General features: G+C 41.5%; 2 protein-coding genes across 3 annotated transcripts; one reads left to right on the top strand and one right to left on the bottom strand.

Moving 5' to 3' along the window:
- ggt1b (gamma-glutamyltransferase 1b) lies at positions 1-14905 on the top strand. The gene is made up of 13 exons (XM_021602660.3): positions 1-238; positions 8649-8819; positions 9176-9306; positions 9456-9545; positions 9696-9888; positions 10071-10231; positions 10362-10511; positions 11588-11724; positions 12733-12920; positions 13008-13135; positions 13255-13370; positions 13482-13595; positions 13681-14905. Exons 2-13 carry the CDS (start codon positions 8653-8655, stop codon positions 13825-13827), a joined length of 1722 nt encoding a protein of 573 aa, XP_021458335.2. The 5' UTR covers positions 1-238; positions 8649-8652; the 3' UTR covers positions 13828-14905.
- Positions 14669-25823, bottom strand: ggt5b (gamma-glutamyltransferase 5b). 2 transcript variants are annotated; one of them, XM_021602658.3, is made up of 12 exons: positions 25113-25823; positions 21686-21813; positions 21473-21568; positions 20998-21193; positions 20108-20268; positions 19798-19944; positions 19540-19670; positions 19269-19453; positions 18963-19054; positions 18713-18825; positions 18436-18546; positions 14669-18078 (listed from the first exon to the last, which is right to left on the bottom strand). In XM_021602658.3, the coding sequence occupies exons 1-12, from the start codon at positions 25289-25291 to the stop codon at positions 17932-17934; spliced, it is 1686 nt and encodes a 561-aa protein (XP_021458333.2). In that variant the 5' UTR covers positions 25292-25823; the 3' UTR covers positions 14669-17931. The 2 variants fall into 2 exon arrangements, with proteins under 2 accessions (XP_021458333.2, XP_036833293.1); XM_036977398.2 differs by lacking the exon at positions 21686-21813 and having other exon boundaries at positions 25113-25372.

The raw sequence follows: 25823 nt of genomic DNA, 5'->3' as shown, positions 1-25823 counted from the left end.
CCCTCATAAGAGAGGTGGGTCTTATTTTTATGTTTTCTGAATGTTCCTGTCTGCTTTTGCCACAGTACCAAAGATGAGGTGCTTTTATGGAGGCGTAGGTTAATGTTTAATGGCATTGTAATAGTTACACATTGAGAGCTATTGCCTACATGGTGCTATGTACTGCTCAAACTTGCTCAGAGGACTGTGAGAAACCCACTGGCAACCAGTCTGTTCCAGAGGCCTGAGAGACACCAAGGTAAGAGAAGGATCTGATATTTTACTATTTGGGTGATGGACGGCTCAATCGTGGCAACAACAACAACAAAAATGCTATAAAGAGTGAGGACAGGGAATAACTCAGTCTGATTGGTTTGTGTATTTTCATCAACTGCACCTGTGCTACATAAGCTAAAGGAAGTGTCCAGAGATGTTACACGCGTTGAACGCTGTTGCTTTGAAGGCTGAGGAATTTGCATGGCAGTAAATACATAGCACTGAAGGGAGGTATTATCTGGCTGAGAAATTCCAGTCTTTTGTGTTGCTGGTTTAATTTTGTTGGCTGCAGGCAGCACAAGCTTCACAGAGAGGGATGTGCTGCATTACAGTGTGCTCACATATATTGTAGCTACAGTTCTGCAGTGAGGTAGGGTTTGATGCAGGCAACACATCCGCGCTTTTCTAACAATTAACAGGTCTCTCTGTTACTGGGAAACAGTCAAGTCAATAAATGATTCAGTGTCTATATATTTACCAAATGTCCTTAACTAAATAGCTAATAGTGTCAGTCAGTCCTTGGAAAAAGTCTGCATCTCAGTGGAAATATTCTTCCTTAACAATGATGGGTAATTGGTAGCTTATGATATGACATTTGTCAAATAAAAAGTGTTTGAAAACATAATGTGTTTCTATGTTATTTAAAGCATTGCAGATGACAGTATGTAACGATGGGGGTTGTGTATGTCAGTTGTGATCATGTGCAATGGTGAGAGAGTTATGGTCAGCTAGAACGGGTCATATCTTTTGGCAACACTAAATGGGCAGTTTGGTGCGTGGGTGACTGTTCACTGTTGCCCACTGAAGCTGAGATGTGTCTGTATGTGAATTTATCATCCTACATTCAACAGTAACTCACCTACACCTGGTGCTAGTATCTACCGATGAATGTGACACAGCGATAAAGAGCATATCATTTTCATCGACTGTTGTTGTTAAAGTATCAAATCTGCTCTGTATTCAACACAGACACAGACATTCCCCATAAATGTTGTTTATTACATGTTGCTTAAAAATGTAAAAATAAAGAAAAATGCTTATCACATGTTGCTTATCATATGCTGCTAATTCAAATAATAGAAATCAATAAAACATTTTTTATTTGAAATTCAAAAGTGCTTCTTCAAACACAAAGAGAAACACAATAAACCACACCCAAAAAATAGATGTGTTACTGAATGGGCACAGAACAAAGTTTTTCTTATATATTTATTTTAAAAAAAATCTCTTGTTGGTCAGTCTTGTATAGTGTGGGTTATGACTGGTTGATTTGAAATAGTCACACTTGAAGAGTGCCTGTTTTTTCCCCATTTTACTTCGGCCTACTTATTCGCTCTGCTGTTATTACTTACACAAAGTGTACAAAACACCTTCCTCAATTTGTCTGGGCATGAACTCTCAAGGTGTCAAAAGCGTTCCACAGGGATGCTGGCCTATGTTGACTCCAATACTTCCCACAGTTGTGTCAAGTTGCCTGGATGTCCTTTGGACGGTGGACCATTCTAGATGCACATGGGAAACTGTTGAGATTGAAAACCCCAGAAGCGTTGCAGTTCTTGACACAATCAAACCGGTATGCCTGGCACCTACTACCTACCATACCTTGTTCAAAGGTGCTTACATCTTTTTCCCCCTCTGAATGACACACATACACAATCCATGTCTCAACTGTCTCAAGGCTTGAAAATACTTATTTAATCTGTCTCGTCCCCTTCATCTGCAGTGTTTTGAAGTGGATTTAACAAGCGACATCAATAAGGGATCATAGCTTTCACCTGGTCAGTCTTCGTCATGGAAAGAGCATCAAAGGGGGACTATAAGATTTTGACTTATGGAACACCAGGAAATTCATTTGGAGATGGTTTCGGATACTAAAGTAAAGATTCCTAAAATCAAGAAGTCGCTGCCGTCAAGAAATTGTTGCAGCTCTATGCAGTACTGTACAGTGCATTCCAAAATTATTCAGACCCCTTGACTTTTTCCACATTTTGTTACGTTACAGCCTTATTCTGAAATTGATTAAATCGTATCCCCCCCTCAATCTACACAATAACCCATAATGACAAATGAAAACACAGGTTTTAAGCAATGGTGGCAAATGTAAAAAAATATATATAAAAAAAAATGAAATATTACATTTACATTAGTATTCAGACCCTTTACTCTGTACTTTGTTGAAGCACCTTGGCAGCGATTACAGCCTAGAGTCTTCTTGGGTATGATGCTACAAGATTGGCACACCTATATTTGGGGAGGTTCTCCCATTCTTATTTGCAGATCCTCTCAAGGTCTGTCAGGTTGCATCGGGAGCGTTCGGGTTCAAGTCCGGGCTCTGGCTGGGTCCCTCAAAGACATTCAGAGACTTGTTCTGAAGCCACTCCTGCATTGTCTTGTCTGTGTGCTTAGTGTTGTTGTCCTGTTGGAAGGTGAACCTTTGCCCCAGTCTGAGGTCCTGAGTGCTATAGAGCAGGTTTTAGTCAAGGATCTCTCTGCTTTGCTTCGTTTATCTTTACCTCGATCCTGACTAGACTCCTAGTCCCTTCCTCTGAAAAACATCACCACATCATAATTCTACCACCACCAAGCTTCACCTTAGGGATGGTGCCAGGTTTTCAATCTTGGTGTCATCAGACTTGAGAATCTTGTTTCTCATGGTCTGAGAGTCCTTTTGGCAAACTCCAAGCAGGCTGTCATGTGCCTTTTACTGAGGAGTGGCTTCTGTCTGGACACTGTACCATAAAGGCCTGATTGGTGGAGTGCTGCAGTGATGGTTGTCCTCCTGGAAGGTTCTCCCATATCCACAGAGGAACTCTGGAGCCCTGTCAGAGTAACCATCGGGTTCTTGGTCACCTCCCTGACGAAGGCTCTTCTCAACTGTTTGCTCAGTTTGGCCAGACGGCCAGATATAGGAAGAGTCTTGGTGGTTCCAAACTTCTTCCATTTAAGAATGATTGAGGCCACTGTGTTCTTGGGGACCTTTCAATGCTTCAGACATTTTTTGGTACCCTTCTCCAGATCTGTGCCTCGACACAATCCTGTCTCGGAGCTCTACGGACAATTCCTTCAACCTCATAACTTGTTTTTTTGCTCTGGCGTGCACTGTCAACTGTGGGACCTTCTAAAGACAGGTGTGTGCCTTTCCAAATCATGTCCAATCAATTGAATTTACCACAGGTGGACTCCAATTAAGTTGTAGAAACATCTCAAGGATGACCAATGGAAACAGGATGCACATGAGCTCAATTTCAAGTCTCATAGCACAGTGTCTGAATATTTGTGTAATTACTGTATAAAAAATAAATAATAACATTTTTGCTTTGTGATTATGGGGTATTGTGTGTAGATTGATGAGGGAAAAAAATATTTAATCCATTTTAGAATTAGGCTGTAACGTAACAAAATATGGATTAAGGGAAGGGTCTGAATACTTTCTGAATGCACTATTTCTCCAATATCTATACAGTACAGTGCAAGCTGTGGTGGCAGGTAGCCTAGTGGCTAGAGTGTTGGGCCAGTAACTGAAAGGTTGCTAGATCGAATCCCTGAGCTGACAAGGTAAAAATCAGTTGTTCTGCCCCGGAACAAGGAAATTAACCCACTGTTCCTAGGCCGCCGTTGTAAATAAGAATTTGTTCTTAACTGACTTACTTAGTTCAACTCTTTTGGGATAGGGGGCAGCATTTCCACTTTTGGATGAATAGCGAGCCCAGAGTGAACTGCCTCCTACTCTGTCCCAGATGCTAATATATGCATAGTATTATTAGTATTGGATAGAAAACACTCTGAAGTTTCTAAAACTGTTTGAATGATGTCTGTGAGTATAACAGAACTCATATGGCAGGCAAAAACCTGAGAAAAATCCAACCAGGAGGTGGGACATCTGAGGTTTGTAGTTTTTCAAAGCTTGGCCTACCAAATACACATTGAGATATGGACAAAATTGCACTTCCTACGGCTTCCACTAGATGTCAACCGTCTTTAGAAACTTGAATGAGGATTCTACTATAAAGGAGGGGCTCATGACCTCTTTGAGTCAGTGGTCTGGCCTTGGCCTTGGTCTCATGACGCGCACTCCCGACAGAGTTACCTCTCTTTCCAGTGCTTTTCTTCAGACAAAGGAATTCTCCGGTTGTAACATTATTGATGTTTTATGTTAAAAACATCCTAAAGATTGATTCCATACATAGTTTGATATGTTTCTAAAGGACTGTAACGGAACTTTTCGAGTTTTTGTCTGGACGAAGTGCCTGCGAAGAATCATGAAGACGGATTACTGGGCTGAACATGCTAACAACAAGTGGCTATTTGGACATAAATGATGGACTTTATGGAACTTTATGGAACAAATCAGTCATTTATTGTCAAACTGGGATTCCTGGGAGTGTCTTCTGATGAAGATCATCAAAGGTAAGTGAATATTTATGGTGTTGTTTCTAACTTCTGTTGACTCCAAAATGGCGGATATTCCTCTGGTTGTTTTGGGTTCTGAGCGCCGTTCTCAGATTATGCTTTTTCCGTAAAGTATTTTTGAAATCTGACACAGCGGTTGCATTAAGAAGAAGTCTATCTTTAATTCTGTGAATAACAGTTGTATCTTTTAACAATGTTTATTATGAGTATTTCTGCAAAATCACCGGATGTTTTGGAATCAAAACATTACTGCACGTAAGGCGCCAATGTAAACTGAGGTTTTGGATATAAATATGCACATTATCGAACAAAACATACATGTATTGGGTAACATGATGTCCTATGAGTGTCATCTGATGAAGATCATCAAAGGTTAGTGACTAATTTGATCTATATTTCTGCTTTTTGTGACTCCTCTCTTTGGCTGGAAAAATGGCTGTGTGTTTTTTTGACTTGGCTATAACCTAACATAATCATATGTTGTGCTTTCGCTGTAAAGCATTTTTTAAATCAGACACAATGGGTAGATAAACAAGATGTTTATTTTTCATTTGCTGTACTGGACTTGTTAATGTGTGAAAGTTACATATTTTTTAAAATTATTTTTGAATTTCGCATGCTGCCTTTTCAGCAGAATGTTGTGGAGGGGCTCCGCTAGCAGAACGCCTGCCCTAGAGAGGTTAAATAAAAATACATTTAAAAAAGCTTTGGAAAATTCTCATTAAGTACATCAAAAGGCTCTTATCTGAATTTAAATTTCCAACCAGCTAGATTACATTTTTTTTTCTCCAAAAACAACCTTCCTTTTCAAAAGGTAGAGACTACCCTCTCACCAATGGCACATCTGTGTGACTGTTTGATATAAATATGTTTAACTTTCTTATCGCAACATGTCAAAGCTTGTGATTAGCATTGCCCCAAGGTCAGAATCAAATTTGATAAAATATTTATGCCTGTTTTTAAATAAATATGCCTCTTTTTATTACATTCTTTAGTCAAGTGAACCTTGCCCTCAGTAAGTGGACCTGGTTTACACAGGCTGACAAATTCAGATATTTTGCAATAATTGGTCTTCTGACCAATCAAATCAGATCTTTTGCAAATATTTAGGCAAAGAAATCAGAGTTGGGAAGCCTGTGTAAACCCAGTATCAGATTTCAACAAAATAAATTGTGCTGAACAAAATATAAACACATGAGTTCCACATAATTTATTAAAGAAGTGAAACTTTAGCAAAGACAAAACAATAAACAATAAACTAACAACCAACGAACCGTGACTACAACACTAACTCAAAACATAAACAATATCCCATAACCCAAAGGTGGAAAAAATGCTACTTAAGTATGATCCCCAATTAGAGACAATGATAGCCAGCTGCCTCTAATTGGGAATCAAGCCAAAACCCCAACATAGAAAAAACTACCTAGAACCCCGCATAGAAAATATAAACTAGACTAACCCCCCAGTCACGCCCTGACCTACTCCACCATAGAAAATAAAGGCTCTCTATGGTCAGGACGTGACAATGCACCATGCAACAATTTCAACGATTTTACTGTTACAGTTCAGTTAATGAAATCTGTCAATTTAAATAGTTTAAATAGGCCCTAATCTAGCGATTTTCATGAATGGACAGAGGCACATCCATGTGTGGGCCTGGGAGAGCATAAGCCCACCCACTTGGGGGCTAGGCTCACTCACTGTGAAACCAGGCTCGGCCAGTCAACAAAAGGGCTTTATTACAGACTGAAATACTCCTCTGGTTCATCAGCTGTCCGGGTGGCTGGTGTCAGACGATCCTGCAGCTGAAGAAGCCAGATGTGGAAGTTCTGGGGTGGCGTGGTTACAATTGGTCTGCGTTTTTGAGGCCAGTTGGACGTGCTGCTCTAAATTATGTTAGAGGCGGCTTATGGTAGAGAAATTAATATTACATTCTCTGGCAACAGATCTGGTGGACATTCCTGCAGTCAGCATGCCAATTACACACTCCCTCAAAACTTGAGACATCTGTGGCATTGTGTTGTGTTACAAAACTGCACATTTTAGAGTGGCCTTTTATTGTCCCTGGCACAAGGTGCACCTGTGTAATGATCATGCTGTTTAATAAGCTTCTTGATATACCACACCTGTCAGGTAGATGGATTATGTTGGTAAAGGAGAAATGCTCACTAACAGGGATGTAAATAAATTTGTGCATATTGAACATTTATAGCATCTTTTATTTCAGATCATGATACATGGGACCAACACTTTACAAGCTGCGTTTATATTTTTGTTCAGTGAAGTTAGGGGAAAACTGTATCTTGTTGGGTTGATATACTTAAAGGAGTACTATTGTGTTTACTCTCTAGATAAGGTTAGGACACTGTTGAGTAGTAGTAGTATTAGTATTTATTAGGATCTCCAATTAGCTGCTGCCGAGGCAAACAGAACTCAAAACAAAACAAATGAAATAGATGACTGTACATTACGCTACATTTACATCACAATTTAGTCATTTAGCAGATGCTCCCATCTCAAGATAGCCAGGTGAGACAACCAAGTATCACATATCATTATAATACATAATAGAATACAAAATACATAAAAGTATCTGTGTCTCTTCACAGTCCCCATCGTGCCGATGGGGAGTTATTTTATCTGGTTTTGAATCTGGTTTTAATGCTTGCTTGGGTTATCTCGGGTGGCAGAGAGTTTCATGTAGTCATGGCTTTATTTAATACTGTGCGTTTTCCAGCCTCTGTTCTGGACCTGGGGTCTTTGAAGAGACCTCTGGTTGCATGTTTTGTGTGGTACAGATGAGTGTCCGAACTGTGTGCCAACTACTTGAACAGACAGATCGGTGCCTTCAACATATCAATACGTCGCACAAAGAGCAAAAGTGATGCAGTCAATCTCTCCTCAACTTTGAGCCAGGAGAGATTGACATGCATGTTACTGACATTCGCTCTCATGTTACTATATCTAAGTGCAATACCTGCTGCTCTGTTCTGGATCAACTGCAGTTTGCCTATGTCCTTCTTTGCCACACCTGACCATACAACTGGGCAGTAGGCCAGGTAAGACAAAAATAGGTTGACTGAGATGTGAAGAAAGCAATGTGAAGAAAGCAAAGCAAGCCTTATGACCTCTTCTCATTTTAGCAACCATTGAGGCTATATGACAGCGTGTTATCTAGGGTTACACCCAGCAGTTTAGTCTCCTCAACTTGCTCAATCACCACATTATTCAATAATATATCTAGACATATATCTAGAGGTTTAGGATTGAGTGAGTGATTTGTTCCAAAAACGTTACTTTTTAAAATATATTTAGCACCAGCCTATTGCTAGTTACCCATTCTAAACTGACTGGAGCTCTATGTTAAGGGTGTCAGTTATTTATTTTAATGTCGTAGCCGACATGTATGCTGTTAAATTGTCAGTGTACATAGACACACTGGCTTTATTCAAGGTCAGCGGAAAGTCATTAGTAAAAACAGAAAAACAATAATGGCCCAAGCCTGCTGCCATGCGGTACACCACACTCAACTGTAATTGCATTAGAGAGGCTTCCATTAACGAAAACCCTATGTGCTCTGTTAGATAGTTAACTCTCAATCCATGATAAGGCAGAGGAGCTAAATCCATAACACTTAAGTGTTTTCAGCAATAGGTTATTATGAATAATATCAAAAACTGCACTGAAGTCCAACAAAAAAGCTACCACAATCGTATTATTATAAATGAATTTTAGCCAGTCATCAGTCACTTGTGTCAGTGAGGAGTGAGAGGAGTAGTAATGGCATGGTTTCATATCTGAACAGAATGTAAGAATTGACCAACAACTCACACTGTACAATTGTGATGCACTGTCTTTTGCCTTTGCTCATGTGTTTTGCAATTTTGAGAGTACTTTTGTGTGGGGGTGTTTCTATGTGTTTATATAACTCCCTTCATTTGAGATTGACTGTAATATGATGTCCTGTGTTTCCCTGACAGAAAGATGGTCCATAAGTCCATAGTGGTGGGTCTGGTTGTGCTGCTGGTGGCTGCCGTGAGCACCTTCGTGGGTGTGTTCTTTGGGCTGGGGAGCAGGTCGACCTCAAATGACCATTCCTACTCCAGGGCTGCTGTGGCAACTGATGCTGGCCCATGCTCAGAAATCGGCAGGTAAGAACTCTCACGCAAACACATACAGTATATACAGTACCAGTCTCATACATTTCCACACCAACAAATGACTAATTGAAATGTTTTTGTAGACATCCAGACACAAAGATACCGGTTTCAAAGCATGCTGTTCCAAGCAGGCCTACTAAGTTTTTCTTGGTCTGAACATATATTGGCTCCTGCTTCTGAGTCTATTTATGTTCATCCGTCATCTCAAATCCTTCCCATTTTGTCATGATAATTCATTTTGTCTGTGTAAACTGCCTGCTGTTTCTTTATGAACTAGTGCATTGTATGCAAATTAGGGCCACTGAATATAAACTTTTTTTCTGCGTGGGTGTGTCTGTAAATCTCAGAGACACATTGCAAAAAGGTGGCTCTGCAGTGGATGCATCTATTGCTGCCTTGCTGTGTGTTGGGCTGATGAACGCCCACAGCATGGGCATTGGTGGAGGACTCTTCTTCACTATCTATGATGCCAAAACTGGTACAGTCAGAGCCCTAATCCTTGACTTAAAACTACACCATATTTATCTTTATTGATGTCAACAATTCCAACAATGACGCCTGAACTAAAAACAGGAAATGTAAAACCTTGGTGTGATGTTCAAAAGATGATTTTGACTTCCTTCAAAGGAAAGGTAGAGACCATTGATTCCAGGGAGACGGCTCCCGCCACCGCGACAGAGGACATGTTTGGGAATAGCACTCAGTTAGCCAAGAAAGGTAATGTTTTACCAGTTACCTAACACCAGAAAATGGATGAAAGGCGTATCTTTACAATGAGTGATGGCCTTGCGATAAGAGTCAAAAGATACAGAGATAAGAGTTGTACAGGAACGTTTGGCAGTAATGTTTGGCAGTAACGTTTGGCAGGAGGGTTGTCCATCGCCATACCAGGGGAGATCCGTGGGTACGAGCTGGCACACGATCGCCATGGAAAATTGCCATGGAGAGAGCTGTTCCAGCCTGCAATCCAGTTGGCACGGAAGGGCTTTCCTTTGGGCAGGGCATTGGCCACTGCTATCTCCAAGAACAGAAAAACCATCACTAGTGACACAGCTTTATGGTAAGAATGCCTAGAAGGGAGACATAATATGGAGTGGTGATCTGAGTTACTGTACAGAGGGTCAAGTTTTCACATGAGGAGATAATCCCCTTTTAAGATGATTTTTGCCCTTATTCCCAAACATGAGAGCTCAGTGTCTCATATGTTGTCTCTGACATCTCTGTTTTTGGTCTCTCTTTAAGTGAGGTGTTTTGTGACAAAAATGGTGTCATCCTGAAGGAAAACGACACCATCACCTTTACTAAACTTGCTGACACCTATGAAACAATAGCAAATGAGGGGCCTAATGCTTTTTACGAAGGCCCACTGGCAGAGAACCTTGTGAGGGACATTCAGTCAGCAGGTTGGCTTCTCCCTTATATCTACCAAATATTAACAAACCGCAATTTTGATTGAATTTCATTCAGGGTCTGCTGGCTGATCATCTTAACAGAAACAGTGTCTTATTGTCTGTTTACCGGTATGTGTTTCAGATGGTATCATCACACTGGATGACCTAAAGAACTACAAGCCTTTTTTGGATGAGCGTCCTCTCAATTCTAATGTGGGGGAGTACATCATGTATGTGCCCAACGCCCCAGCCAGTGGCCCTGTCCTGTCCCTCATGCTCAACATCCTGGATGGCAAGTCTTCAACCTGATGACACAGAGTTGTAATTCAACATCAAACTGTGGCTGTTCTATTTAAGGAGGTTTGGAAAAATATTTGAGTCACATTTGGACAGCCTGTCACTCTCATGCTACAGTACAAATGTATTAGAGATGTGGCAGCTGCTCCAGATAGGAGTAATTAAGAACCAAAGATAATTGTTTTCTGAGCCATCACACCCGAGGCACTCTGCTCTGCAGGCCTGGTGCTCCGTCAGCACTGTTAACTGCGGAAAATGATGCTGAACTGTTCATTACCATTATAGCAGCCCTGGTCTATCTCATCCCGTTACTGTATGCTCCATGTCTCTCTCTTGACCATGCATATTCAGATAGATAACCACCTTCTGTTCGGTGGTGGTGCTGCTGACTGACCAGTAATTGGTGTGTAAAAATACATCTCCTCTTCTCATCCCCAGCTCTGTTTCAGCTTCACATTAATGCCCGGGGTCTATTGGATATCTAGTCAATAGAGTACTTCCTCCAGACTCCCTCTCTCTGCTGGTTCCCAGTACAGTAGCTATATAATATGACAGTGTCTGTCAAGGGATTAGATGGAAACTTTATTCCAGAGTATTTAAACTACCTAATTAAACTAAACCGTCTCTTCCTGTGGCTCCTCTGCCTGGCCGCCCCACTTACAGTGGCTCTCTGCCTCTACCGCAAACACTAATCTGACCAATTTACCTCTAATTGGACACAGACGAGTGGTGGGGGAATCACATAACACTGGCATGCCAGGGCCCGCTCAAGCCCTTCATCCTGACAGTTCTCCATGACTTCTGCTACTGCCTGTCAGCTGAAATTCATCAAACAATTCCATTTGGTTACAGTTCTCTTTTGTTTTTTCCCATCCTCTCCTCCTCTATGGCTGTGAGCTAAAACAGTTCTAACACTGAGAGTCTGGAATAGGGAAACAGAATGAACAGAACTTTTATATCGAGAGTAAAACCCTTTGAATGTCAACTTCACCTGATCAAATTGAACGTACTCTGTTATTGTTTAATAAATGTAAAGATGGTGCCTATGGTTGAACTGGTTACTGTTTTCAGGATACAACTTCACCTCAGACAGTGTCTCCAGCACTGAGAAGAAGATCCTCACGTACCACCGCATGGTTGAGGCCTTCCGATTTGCTTACGCCAAGCGAAGCATGCTGGGAGATCCAAACTTCCTCAGCATCTCTGATGTAAGTCTCACCCCCATCTTCCCCAGAGTTTATATTCAATAGTACTCTCAATCACTTACTGATCATATTCAATCAACGGCTCATAGTACTGTATGTGTTGGAATGTCATGGGTCAATAAGTTCATGTTCATTGGAGACAGTTAATATGGATATGATTTCAGGTAGGCCTCCGAGCTACAGCAAATAAATAAAGGTAAGAGGGATGCTTGGTAACAATGCCAAAAAATCCAACAAAAGGGCTTGCCAAGAAAAACTTACAGAAGGACTAATTCAAAGTTGAAAGGAGTTGGAGCACTCAACAAAAAAGGCAGTGATTTATTTTTCTCAGCTTTAATCCATTGGATGAGCAGTTACAGGTGACTGACCCAACAATTGCACTCAACTGCTATTTTTAGCCGAGTGGCCTATTGAGACACAACCATGTGAAATTAAACAATAACAGTGTCAATGGCTAATAATAACACAGAATAATAGTAACAAATATCAGGTGTCTCGTTGATTAATAGGCCCATATCAAAATAAACAAAGGTGATATTTGGGTGTCTGTGAAAACAACGGCAGAGAGACACAAACAATCATGGCGACATTATGGAAACGAGGACAATGAAAAATCATAGTTTAACCCCTATTCCTGCACCAAAGGAAATACAGATGAGCTTCGTGATTTACATAAATTCACCAAAAACCCACACATGGTTATATTAAAAGTATTGCACTTTTAATGTAGCCTACATTTGGCCAGCTAATAGCCTGATCATAGATGAAACAACATTGTAATCCTGTTTTCTTGGTAAGCCCTTTTATTAAATATGCTCACATAAGAGAGTTGATTGGATTATTGATTGAAATGAACTTCTGTCTACCAACAGACTATTTGTACAGGTGTTATGTTGGCATTTCTGTAAATGCAAACCAGTACAGCTTCATCATTCTAGACTGTTCTAAATGGTTAGTTTTGTTATTGGGCATTCATTTGAGACTCATTCTCTTGTCCCCTCGCCTGTTCAGCTCATCCGCAACATGACCTCAGATTACTTTGCCGATGCCCTCCGTCAGAAGATCACAGATGATACCACCCATCACATGAACTACTATGAGCCAGACTACTTTGTCCCCGAGAACCACGGGACAGCACATCTGTCTGTGGTGGCAGAGGACGGGAGTGCAGTGGCAGCCACCAGCACCATCAATCAATTGTAGGAATCATGTCTCAGTTAAACATTTGATTAGAAAAATGAACTGGAGCTAGTCCTCATTATCATTATTTTCTACTTCCTCCTTAGTTTTGGCTCCAAAGTCATGTCACAATCTACAGGAATCCTCCTCAACAATGAGATGGATGACTTCAGCTCCCCTCTCATCACCAATGGCTTTGGAGTGCCTCCTTCACCAAACAACTTCATCAGACCAGGTAAGGGCTACATCTGTACAGACGCCACACTTATCAGTTCACCACCCGGCTCTAATAGCAGAAATTGGTACTTGGTGGTGGGTAAGGATGGGCCTAACTGCCTTGTTATCTCTCCCCAGGTAAGAGGCCCTTGTCTTCTATGTGTCCAGCCATTCTCTTTGACAAGAGGAACAACAATGTCAAGATGGTGGTGGGGGGCTCAGGAGGAACAAAGATCACCACGGCAACTGCCACGGTACATCAGGCTACAATGCCCTGTCATTGCTGTGTGAAAGTACTCTAATACTTTCTTTGCATTCTACCAAGTTGTCGTCCGTGACTAAATTGTTGGCTGTTCATTCTGCAGGTGATTCTCAACACGCTGTTCTTTAACTACGACCTGAAGAAAGCTGTGGCAGATCCTAGAATCCACAACCAGCTGAGTCCTAACACTACACTGGGAGAGCCCGGGTTTGACGAGGTGGGTTAGAAGATTGACGACAGTGAATTCACATACTCCACAGTGCATAAAAAGGAGTGTCACAATGAGTAAGCTTTCTTTACAGATGGTGATGGCAGGTCTGGCTTTGAAGAACCATGAGACAGAGTTCCTGACAGCCACAGGGGCTGTGGTTCAGGCAGTGCTGCGCCAGGGAGACCAGCTCCAAGCTGAATCCGACCCCAGGAAATGGGGCTACGCTGCTGGGTACTGAGACCAACCACAGACCCCTGCTCCCACGAACTGAGGCAAACCACACACCTCTGCTCTCACAGACAGGCTGGCTGATTGGGCTTATGATTCAGATGAAAGCCACATCTACAATAAGGCTGTGACAATACCAGTATCGCAATATTTTTTCCATGGCAAAAATGAATACACGAAGCAGATCTCTCTTTGGTCCTTTAAAAACCTGCTGTACTGTATGTAAAATATTGTGTGCTGTAGATAGAAAACATATACATCGGACTCTGGATGACAACATAATGATATTTGTTTCCAACATTAGGGCTGTTTTCCTGATGAAGTTAATCCGCTTCGCGATATTGGTATCGTCCTGGCCCTACTCTATAGACTATATTACAAACCAAGAGAAAAACGTTCAGATTCCTGTCATCTCAGCAAAGACCTACGACCTACAGTATGACCTTAGTCCTCTCTGGTAAGCCAGGGTCACCTTTCTCCCCTCATTGGTGTCATTAGAAAGTGGAGAGAAGCTACCCTCCAACGTCTCCTATCCCTCCAGTGCCTCAGTCTGAGATCCAGATCCTGAGATAGAGCTATTCATTCTCCACAGTCCTCCTCCACTCTGCGGTACTATCTGTACCATCTCAATATTTCTTAGTAACTGTGCCAACACTATATCAATGTTTTTCTTTCACTGCAATCTTTCATGGATTTTCAGTCAGGATTTTCATTTTGAGATAATAGATGATTATAATCACGGTTTGCCTTAAACCAAATGTTATATTCTGTAAAATAAATATATATATATTATTTGTGTTGCTTTTGAGAAGACATGTTATTGGTTCAAGATTAATAATTCACAAGCCATACCCATATAACAGTTTTATGATGTAATGTTAACAAGACTGCAACAATCTTATAAGCATTGACCAACAATGAAAACACAGGAAGACAGAAACAAAGTTTAAAATAATAACAGAGGGCTTACTTCATGGTTCAATTGTTCTCATGATACGACTGCAAAGTGCAATGTTTGTTTACCATTTGTTAATTTATGTTGGTAAAATACACCATGTAGGCTATACTAATAAATAGATTCGCCCACAGCCTTATTCTAAAATTGATTATATATATATATATATTTTTTAAACAATAGAAATACCATATTTACATAAGTATTCAGACCCTTTGCTATGAGACTCGAAATTGAGTTCAGGTGCATCCTGTTTCCATTGATCATCCTTGAGATGTTTCTACAACTTGATTGAAGTCCATCTGTGGTAAATTCACACACCTGTCTATATAAAAGGTCCCACAGCTGACAGTGCATGTCAGAGCAAAAACAAAGCCATGAGGTTGAAGGAATTGTCCGTAGAGCTCCGAGACAGGATTGTGATGAGGCATAGATCTGGGGAAGGGTACCCAAAACATTTCTGCAGCATTGAAGGTCCCCAAGAACACAGTGGCCTCAATAATTCTTAAATGGAAGAAGTTTGGAACCACCAAGACTCTTCCTAGAGCTAAGCAATCAGGGGAGAAAGGCGTTGGTCAGGGAGATTACCAAGAACCCAATGGTCACTGACAGAGCTTCAGAGTACAGAGAGATCCTTGATGAAAACCTGCTCCAGAGCGTTCAGACTGGTGCGAATGTTCACCTTACAACTGGACAACGACACTAAGCACACAGCCAAGACAATGCGGTTTTGGAATAAGTCTCTGAATGTCCCTGAGTGGCCCAGCCAGAGCCTGGACTTGAACCCGATCGAACATCTCTGGAGAGACCTGACAATAGCTGCGCAGTGACACTCCCCATCCAACCTAACAGAGCTTGAGAGGATCTGCAAAGAGGAATGGGAGAAACTCCCCAAATACAGGTGTGCCAAGCTTGTACTGTAGCATCATACCCAAGAAGACTCAAGGCTGTAATCGCTGCCAAAGGAGCTTCAACAAAGTAGTGAGTAAAGGGACTGAATACTTATGCTAATGTGATATTTGAGTTTTTACATTTGCAAACATTTCTAAAAGCCTGTTTTTGCTTCGTCATTATTGGGGTATTGTGTGTAGATTGATGGGGGGGAAAAACAATTTAATACATTTTAAACAAGGCTGTTACGTTAAGAAATGTTGAAAAAGTCAAGGGGTCTGAATACTTTCCAAAAGCACTGTATAAGTTACCAGAAATCTATTTGCTAAACCACCAACGTTTCTGCATCACATTGCCTATACCATGACAACACATTTATTGATGATCATTTTTTATCTTGTAAGGCTAAGTGTTACATAACTTTTTCCCCACACGTTTTCAAAAAACTATATATTGCATGTGTTTACTTGATGCATGTTATTTGGACAGTAAACATGAAACCATTATGCCATAATAGCATAGAGGATAACAAGAAAACTAATGTAAACCAAACCGGAAACTATTCTCAGTGGCACCATATCAGGGATATAGTGAATGTGTAGCATAGACCATATACTCTATGACCAAATATAGCAAACAAAAAGGGACAAGGTCTGTCAGAAAATATTGAACCTGTGTCTATTGTCTTTAGCGTCATGTTCTGGACATAGTCTATGTGACGTACTATGGACAACGGGGCAAAGTGCTGCAGAGCTACAGTTTATGACTTTAACAATCATTTCCCACCAACAAGAGTTCAGTAAACGCTCATGACATGACCTCAACAATACTGTCTCTTCTGACAGGGTCATACCACATCTCTCACTGTATTAGTGGAGGGAAAGGACCATAAAGCACTTAAACCTTTGGAGAGCAGGATACAAAAGAGACAAAACCACGAGGCAAAGCTTTTAACAACTATTTTACAGCTTTGGCATGCCCTGGACAGAGAATATGCTGTATTGGAGAGTTGATTAAGGCTTTAGTCAAGCATTTCCACGAGTGTTCGAGATGGTCTGATTCACGAGAGCCTTACTGTCATTCAGCTAAACCTGATGAAACACTCTGCCACATACCAAAGACTGAGCTCCTTTACTCCAAATTATCCCACATGAACACCAGACACCAGCACCTAACACTGGGTAGCAGATTTGCATGTTTTCATAATTCACATCTAGCGCCTGGGAGGATCCACTTTGGAGATCATTACTCATTCATGAGCTCCACTATTGAAACACATCTCATTACTATTGCCTTTGTCTCTGTCGGGGGGGGGGGGGGGGGGGGGGCTGTTCTCACCTCTTTTAGGGCAAACAGAAAAAATATAACTAATTAGTATTCAACTCAGACACAACATGCTGAAAGTTAACACTAGTTGAAGTTTTAATAGACCTGGAGGGGACCTATATAAATCTGTACATTTGTGACAACAGGCCTTGGTGAGGTCAATTAAATACATAAAAAGCTAGCACAGTACTCTCACAGTATCAACATCAGTGCTCATTACTTTTCACATTTTGGTAATACGTGCCATTAAAGCTTTTGCAAGATTGCACACTATCACTATCGCACCAGAATTCATTCAGCCCCTCTAACCGATTTACTTGCTATTTCAGATGTTGATTCTATTACAATGTACTGTGAAAGGGGGCTGCAGAAAGCCTGTTTTATCTTAATGAAAGTGTGAGTCTCAGAGTATTGCTACTACACTCCAGAGAAGGACTAATAAATTCACTTGGAGGATTGTGTTGTTACATGTTCTGCCTGAATCTGACAGGTCCTTGTGGTCACAGCAAGAGCCCCATGATACCACAGGCTGACAGGCAGTACTGACCTTCTGTTCCCATGTCAGTTCCTTCAGGACCTCACTATACTCTATGTGTACTGTGCAGTAAGTCCTCAAGAACAAATATGTACTGTATGTACTTTGTAAAATGTGAAACTCCATCCATTTGAGTGCCAAAGTGAGAGGCCCCCCAAAAAAGCCCAAACTATTTTGTCAAGAGGCACATTTGATTCTTCTTAAGGCTCTTGGACTGTTGGTTTAGAATAAGGCTCTTGGACTGTTGGTTAAATATATAAAGATAAATGAACTATAAAAATACATCTCACTAAAATGATGATCCCCTTGGATCTACTGCAGTGTCCTGAGGCCCACTATTTGGCTGTAGACCTGAGTAAGGGAACACCTGGTCCCGGGAACCTCTTAATGTCCTGGTTTTCTATTGGTCAGTAGCCAGCAGCTTTGCCCTGCTTTCTGCCGTCTGACACAGCTGTGATGCATTTGTCCTCCTTGGCCACAGCATTGACCACGTTGAAGAAGTATGGGTAGTCTGTCACTCTGTGTCCAATTAACTTTAGGGCCTCTATCACAGACTGAAAGCACAGACAGACAGTTAGTTAGGGTAAAACAAGCACCACTCGCAATCCTTACCTATTCCACGTTATGGTTTGATTGCAATGAAGCAACACTTACACAGTGTACATTTAAAAAATAAAAATATACATTTTTTAGAGGTGGATCAGCTTAATATTGCGGAGAGAATGTTTCTTGAACTTGGTATCTGTTTTTATTTATCAAACTTTTCTTTAACCATTTATGTTCTTTAATGCAGGGCTGACATACAAGTTCCTTACTTTTCTCAAATGGTCACTGCTCTCAGGCAATCAATTGCAGTGACCTTGGCTGTCATTTTCATTGGTTTACTGAGAGGATACGAACATGGGAATTACCTTATCAAAGGCAGGCTCAAAGTTCACGTTGTTGTTGCCGTCAACAAACACTACAGGAGCAGCAATGGCCTCTTTCAAACTCATCCCCAACCAAAGGTGGTTCATGATTGACTGAAAGGAGAGAAAAAAGAAAGAGAGCGAGAGAGAGCGTGAGAGAGAGCGAGATGGATGGATTTGATGAGGCCCTATGGATCCCTTTCTCAGTTTTTCAGAAGGCAATGGGTGGAGAAGGAACAGTCAGACTTGTAAAACTGGTAGAAATGTAATCTAGACTCACCAGGGCCATGGCGGTGGTGATCATGCTGCCCCCAGATCCCCCAATTACAAGGGTATTCTTTCCAGAGCTGGAGCTCAGTATAGCTGGAGCCATTGAAGAGGGAGGTTGTTCACCTGTGAGAAATTAGATATAATCATATGCACAGATATCACCCATAGACTTATATAATAAGATATCACCCCATGAATACCAGTTAGAGGTTAGACAGGTAGGCCTACGTGATACATTCATTTAAAAACATTTAATCTACCTGCACTGACTCTCTCTGCTCTAAAACAGAAGTCCGCCAGCTCATTGTTAAGGATGATGCCTGTTCTAGGAGAGTAAATCGCTGCACCAAAACTGCGAGGAGAGAAAGAAAGACTGTTTTGTTAGCCAAGTGAAGAGTACACAACTCCAAAAGCTGCAGTGTTAGCTGGTTGGTTTGCCGTCAGGACTGTCCTCCTATTCATATTTAGAAGGAGATTGTGTTCTAATACAGTAGACAGTGTTCTATTTAGAGGGATGTAGCTACTGTTCTGTAATGTTCTCTATCTCAGCGAGGGTAGAGGTTCACATTTGGTTGATGGTGCTTGTGACAGAGACTGCAGATCCATCTTCAGCCAGGACTGACACGTGTGTGGTCCCAAAGCGGTCAGGGGAAGGTGTGATGTTGTAGTAGGAGTTGTTATAGGTACGGTTTTTACTGATCAATAACCTGATCCGATCAGCAAAATCTGAGTCCACCATATACGATGCATCCTACATTAAAAAAAAAGATTTCACAAATTAGTGGGTGAAAAGTACAGAATACACTTAAAGAGAGGCCGTTCTTCTCAGATCCTTACTTTTTTAGGGTTGAAGACAGGATCGCGGACGCGTCTCCTCTGTCCGTTAGCAAATTTAGCTGCCTCAATGTAGCAGTGATAGGTTAGGACCTTCTGGTCCCCCTCCATGGACCTGGGGGTGAAATGAAACCCTGGGAAAGGTCACAAACAGCCATTCAAATCTCTACTACTCGATGAAGGGACATTTTGGAACTGTTCAATGATGAGCTACCACGATGATTTGAGTTGAAAGACTTGAGAAAGTATTTGATCATGCACCTTTAATGATGTTGAGAATAAAGGCAAGCATGGCTCCCCCTGCTGGAGGTGGAGGGATGTGCATCTGGTAATCTCCCAGAGGAACAGTCCAGGCATCTTCCACTCTGACTTGGAATGACTTCAGATCCTCCATGGTTAGGGTCCCACCTAAAATATAATGGGGAACAAAGTATGTCTATCCATGTGAGCAATCCAGACAAGAAAACATAACAAGCTGGAGTTTTCATATACATTTTTGGGGGATATAATTTGTTCCTTCCTTCTTTCTCCCTCTCGCTCTCTCTCATTTACACATACAAACCTCACCCACCTGCTGCTTTTACATCTTGGATCAAGTCAAGTCCAATTTGGCCAGTATAAAAGGCATCTGCTCCTTGTTCTGCAATGGTTTCCATGGTTTCCGCCAGCTTAGGGAACTTCAATATGTCCCCCATGCCCAGCACCGTTTTGTTCTTGTTGCAGAACACCTCACTGGGAGAGGGGAATGCATTCATTATACCATAGCAACCATAAACTGGGAAAAGACAATATAACAAACATAAACATGCACATGTAGCCAATGCCATAGCCTATTACTTGGATGTTAAGCGACTTCACTGGATTACAGAGATAGAACAGAGAAGTAGCTACCGCCAACAAACATTACATCTCTGTTTACCACCTAATTTCATAAATATCTCCCTTCCTAAGCAGCTTGTGGAAACTCATTAGCATCTCAAATTATCCCTGAGTATATGTGAATCCCCCTGTCCGTCTGCTGGGGTGCCAAGGGCACTTTCTCTATGCAGATCTTGTGCTACTGCTTAGACTTCTGTTCTGTAAGAGGAGGAGAGAGGGGAGGAGAGCGGGGAGCTGAGGGGATACAACCCCCTTTGATGTTAATCCCAGGGCTGGGCTTTAGGAAAGCCTCTGCAGTCTGTCTGTGTATAGTACCGCACAACCATACGGATGAGAACTTGGTCTGAGCCAACAGATAAAGACTACAGCAGAGCAAGTTTATTATTAGCTTCATTGCTAGGGTAATAGGACAGGATATCTGGCAGGATATCTGGACTTCTCTGACTGAGATACATGCACTTTGAAACAACTTGGTTGACTTTTAATTTGGGAGAATGCCTGTTTTAGGAAGGAGTACAGTTAGAATGAAAACAAATGGAACACATTTGAGTTCCTGTGTGTCAGTGTGATATGTTGTACTACCAGAGTGATGTTGCTTTCACCAGGTTTTCTATGATTGGGAAGTTAAGGAGGCGTCCCAGGAAGGGCGGCAGAGGGAATCCCTCTCTGGCCAGTCTAATGGTGGGCTCAAACAGCCTGGCCCAGGGCAGCTTCCCATACTGTCTGTGAACCACCTCATACCCACGCAACTCTCCAGGAACGCCAATCCATTGACTACCTACCAGGGGCCACAAAGTCAGAAGAGGCGTAAAGCACAAGCGAGAAGAGACATGTGATGCCACACTCCAGGACAGAGAGCAATATTAAAGGGTTACAGAAATGGGCTTGTGGTTTGTTCACATTTGATGTAAGAAAGACTAAAAGACATTTCTACTTTAGTGGTCTTGGAGTAATTTGAATCAGTTGTTGTCATGCAATGTTTACATATTCATTCTGAATACTGATCCTTCCATCAAGCCATTCATTCATTCCTCCACCGATTGGCAAGTCTACCTACCTGTGATAAATGTGACAGATGTGGGACAGCCCTTCAGCAGGTCAGCTTTGAATAACTGTGGGACAGTCTCTCTCGAACTGAAGGTTTTCACCTTACCTGAGAATAGATTGATAAAGAGATGTAGAGGTCACACAATTCCACCACAAACATTATTGTCTAAACCCTACACGGTACAGTAACACAGAAGCAAAGAACAGTAAAGAACAGACTCACCAAATGTATCCCTAACAGTAAATATAGAGCCTCCTCCCAGGCCCATGCTCTGAGGGTTGACCAGTGAGGTGCACAACAGAGCTGCAATGGCCCCATCTACTGCCGACCCTCCTTCTAGCAGTATGTCTCTGGAAACACAGCACATATTACAGCAGCTTTTCCCAAACTCGGTCCTCAGGACCCCAAGGGGTGCATGTTTTGGTTTTTGCCCTAACACTTGTAAGGGGAAAAATCCTGTATAACCTCTTTAAGCTTGTTTAGCAGAGACAATGTAATGAATTTAATATTTCTTAATGGTTAACTTTGTTATGCACATGCGCTGTAAATGTCCACTGTCTTGTAAGAAGGAGCAGGCATTTTTCCACTTTGACTCTGTGTGGAGAGATGAGGTGAACAGATGCTGGCTTGAACAGAGAGGAGCAACAGAACTAACGTTATCACTTGTTTGTGCGCTATGACCTCACACACCCGATACACACAGCCACAAGAAGAAAACAAGGTAGCTTACGATGCCCTGGTCTGCTGGGGAGGGGTGGAACGAGCCATGACTTAGCATTTTTAGGTCTAGTATATAACACATCAGCATTTCCTGTATCATCGGGCTCTCAACTAATCACCTACGGGGTGGTTCGTTGACCAGCTCCATTATTGCTATAATTAATCAATGTTGTAAGTATGATTGTTTGAAGAAATAACAAAGTCTCTCCTTATTGGTTAGAATTTCCACGATGCACTGCACAGTTGATTTAAATGATCAAAGCTTGATGATTAGTTGATTAGCTGTGTAGTGTTAGGGCAAAAACCAAAACATGCACCGCTTGGGGTCAAGAGGACAGAGTTTGGGATACCCTGCATTACAGTATAACTTCAATGCTCCACTATAAACAATACTTGACAGGGTAACACTGACTGTGTGAACATAGGCTACACGCACACACACGCACTTCACAGCTTCCTGTAGTTGAGTAATTTCACTGAAACTTAAGTTATGTTATGTTCAAGAGAAAGTCAGAATGACAAATCCCATGCCAAGAGGCAAGTTTGGGCCATGCACCATGTCTCAACCCCCAGAGCACAGCTAACAGAGGAAACCGACTATTTCTGAATACCACTCATCATATCTAACACGTTACTTTTATATGGGTCCTTGTTTTCACTTTGGTCGTTTGAGGAGTTTTTTTTATTTTTACATATGGATATTTTAAATCAGAGGTTTGATCAGGGTTACATTAAAGATGGTCATAATCACCGAGGATGACAAACATTTGCCAACTGATGAATTTGCCTGGGGGTCATTGAATGAAGAAAAAAAATATATTTCAGATAGAAAGCAAAGAGGACCCAGTAAAATAATTGAATATGCCTATATAACCTCTCTCTATGGTAGTAGAATTCAAAACTTTTGAAGACTTTTCTCCTCAGTCTAAGAACACAGGGTCAAGTGAAGCATTCACTGCAATTCTATCTGTTTCTACTGTTGTCTCGCCATTTCCTGTTAATGGAACATCATTTTTGGCATGGGCTCACTGGTGAAAAAGATCCTACATCTACAGTGAACATACAGAACAATAAGAACACTGGTTCTTTCCATGATAAAGACTGACCAAGTGAATCCAGATGAAAGCCAGGACCCCTTATTGATGTCTGGCGGGACTTTTCCGGGTCATTAAAATAGGGTCATAAAAATATTATGACTCAGGTATTAAAAGCCTTGTGTCCTTTCTCATTTCCTCTCTTTGTTAAACAACAATAAAGGGGACAGTAATGAGGATCTGAGGCCATGGTGTCATCACACAGCTTGTTTGGTTTATACATGTACATTCAGTGCAAATGTCCCACCAAACAGAAGTATGTCCAACTATAACAGTCCTTACATCCTCTCTCCTCCAGTCAGGTGGTGCATGTTGGGTAATCTGTACCCCTAGAGTGTCTTCATGTCTCATTGTTTGCGAAGGATAAAGATAGTTTCACACAACTGAAGAAGGAAATGGATTGCTGAAGAGCGACAACTTTTGCAGCTGATCGTAATAGTATCTAGCTGCAGCCCCGCAGCAACCTGTCACTAAAACTAGCCTGTCACTATAACCTATAATATCGCCATTTACTGGCTGTGGTTAATCCCTATCACATACATGAGAACTCATTTACATAATTTATCCAGAGCGTTTTAAAGCATGGAATCTAACTTTTTCAACTTCCCAGCCTCCCTTTCCTCTCCTCGTTCCCCAACTCTCTTTCCTTATCTCCTTTCTTTTCAAGCTTCCTTTTCCTCCCTTTCCTTATCTACTTTCCTGTCCTAGCTCCTTTCCACCTTTCCTAGCGCACTTTCCTCACTTAATTTTTCCTTTCCTAATTTTCTTTCCTGTAATTATTTGCTCGCTGGATGCATCTTGCCAATAGGGGACATATTATGACCTTCAACACAGAAAAGCATGGTGTGTGCTCTACCACTACCTGTTCAGCTAACAAAGCTGAATATTTTCTGTTGCTTGGGGAGCTGACTTCAAGCTTGATTTGATGCTACTTATTTAAGGTCATGGTAGCCCTCACATTAACAAAATGGTAATGCCAAGTTAGGGATTATATCGAAGGAATGTAAAGCTCAAGCCATTGAATACACAAAACATGTCTGTGTGCTTAAAATACATGGGAAAAGTCACAGATAAAAAAAACATAACAAATGTTTATTGTAGGACATTTTCTGAATTTACAGACATTGTCGTTGACTGGCACACTTGATTTGTTTTTTTGTAATACAAGTAAAGCTATAGATCTGATCAGTCACAGTTGAATCAAGTCACTTGGGTTCAATGCAATTCAATGAAATGTTCTTCAGCCCATAATCTCCATGACAGACTATCAAATCTCTTAATCCGTTTACAGTTCACTAGTCTACATCTTATATCTCACTGCACCTTGGCTCGGTTGAAAATAAATAGTCTACAAAGATTCTAATGCCTGCAGTAAAGATTGAGTATCCCTGCAATATTGACATTTCAATGTATGTTGTACAGTACAGGATAAGGCACATGGCTTGAACCTGTAGCCTAAAGAGACCAGTTGAGCCATTTTACAGAACCATCAAACACCTGTTCAGACCAAACACCTATTGATAACAGTGAAAACTTCAAATAAGATGTACCTCACAAGCTGTAACTTCTTAGAAAAAAAAGGTGCTTTCAGCTGTCCCCATAGGATAACCTTTTGAATGACTATTTTTGGTTCCAGGAAGAACCCTTTTCGGTTCCATGTAGTACTCTGTGGAAAGGGTTCTACATGGAACCCAAAAGAGTTTTACCTGGAACCAAAATGGGTTCTACTTGAAACCAAAAATGATTCTCCAATGGGGACAGCTGAAGAACCGTTTTGGAACCCTTTTTTTCTAAGAGTGTATCTAACTATGCAAAGCAACCGTACTCTACTTTACCTGCCAATCTCTGAGCAAAGTTGAGAGTCCGCAGAAACCGCCGCGTTCTTGAAGGTGTCCTCCGAGCATCCTCGGTGGATAAATACATCGAAGGCTATGCAGAGACAAATGGATATTATAGCACCCAATAAACCAATACAGAGACAGCAACCAAACTGCCAGGGCTTATATCTGGCCATACTTTCAGGAGTAAAACTTTTCCAAGAGCACTTTCTGCCCAGCGGAGAATGGTATTGTATAGTCCCGTCACAGGAGCGCGTGGTACAGTAGCCAATGAGCCCTCCAATTTATGCACCAAATCCCCCTCCCCCACGCGTAAAAAAAAAAGAAAAGAAATCAGTCCTCAAGAAGTTAGTAAATATGGTATTCTCTTGAGACGTCAGATATTAGATGACATCCTATGTGGCATATTATACATTTCATAGGCTTATCTTCATTCATGTTTTAAACCAGGGTGTTCAACCGGGGGTCCGCAGACGGAAGCACTGCAGGGGGTCCACGAAAAAAGAAATAAATACATATATTAGTGTAACGACCCTGGGTTTATAAGCGCGGAAATCGACTCTGCCGCACGAGCATGCTTTTGCGGCACAGTCGATAGCGCGCCGGACCTCGGGCTAGAAGGTCGAGGATTCGAGACAGAAGTGTCAGAAGTGATCGGACCTTGCATCCACGACAGTGCGTGTGTTTGGCCGGCGAGCGCGTTCCTGT

This window comes from Oncorhynchus mykiss, chromosome 5 (assembly GCF_057628025.1).
Source record: "Oncorhynchus mykiss isolate SJ-2025 chromosome 5, ASM5762802v1, whole genome shotgun sequence".
NCBI lineage: Eukaryota > Metazoa > Chordata > Actinopteri > Salmoniformes > Salmonidae > Oncorhynchus > Oncorhynchus mykiss.
This window is presented reverse-complemented; position numbering and strand designations above follow the sequence as displayed.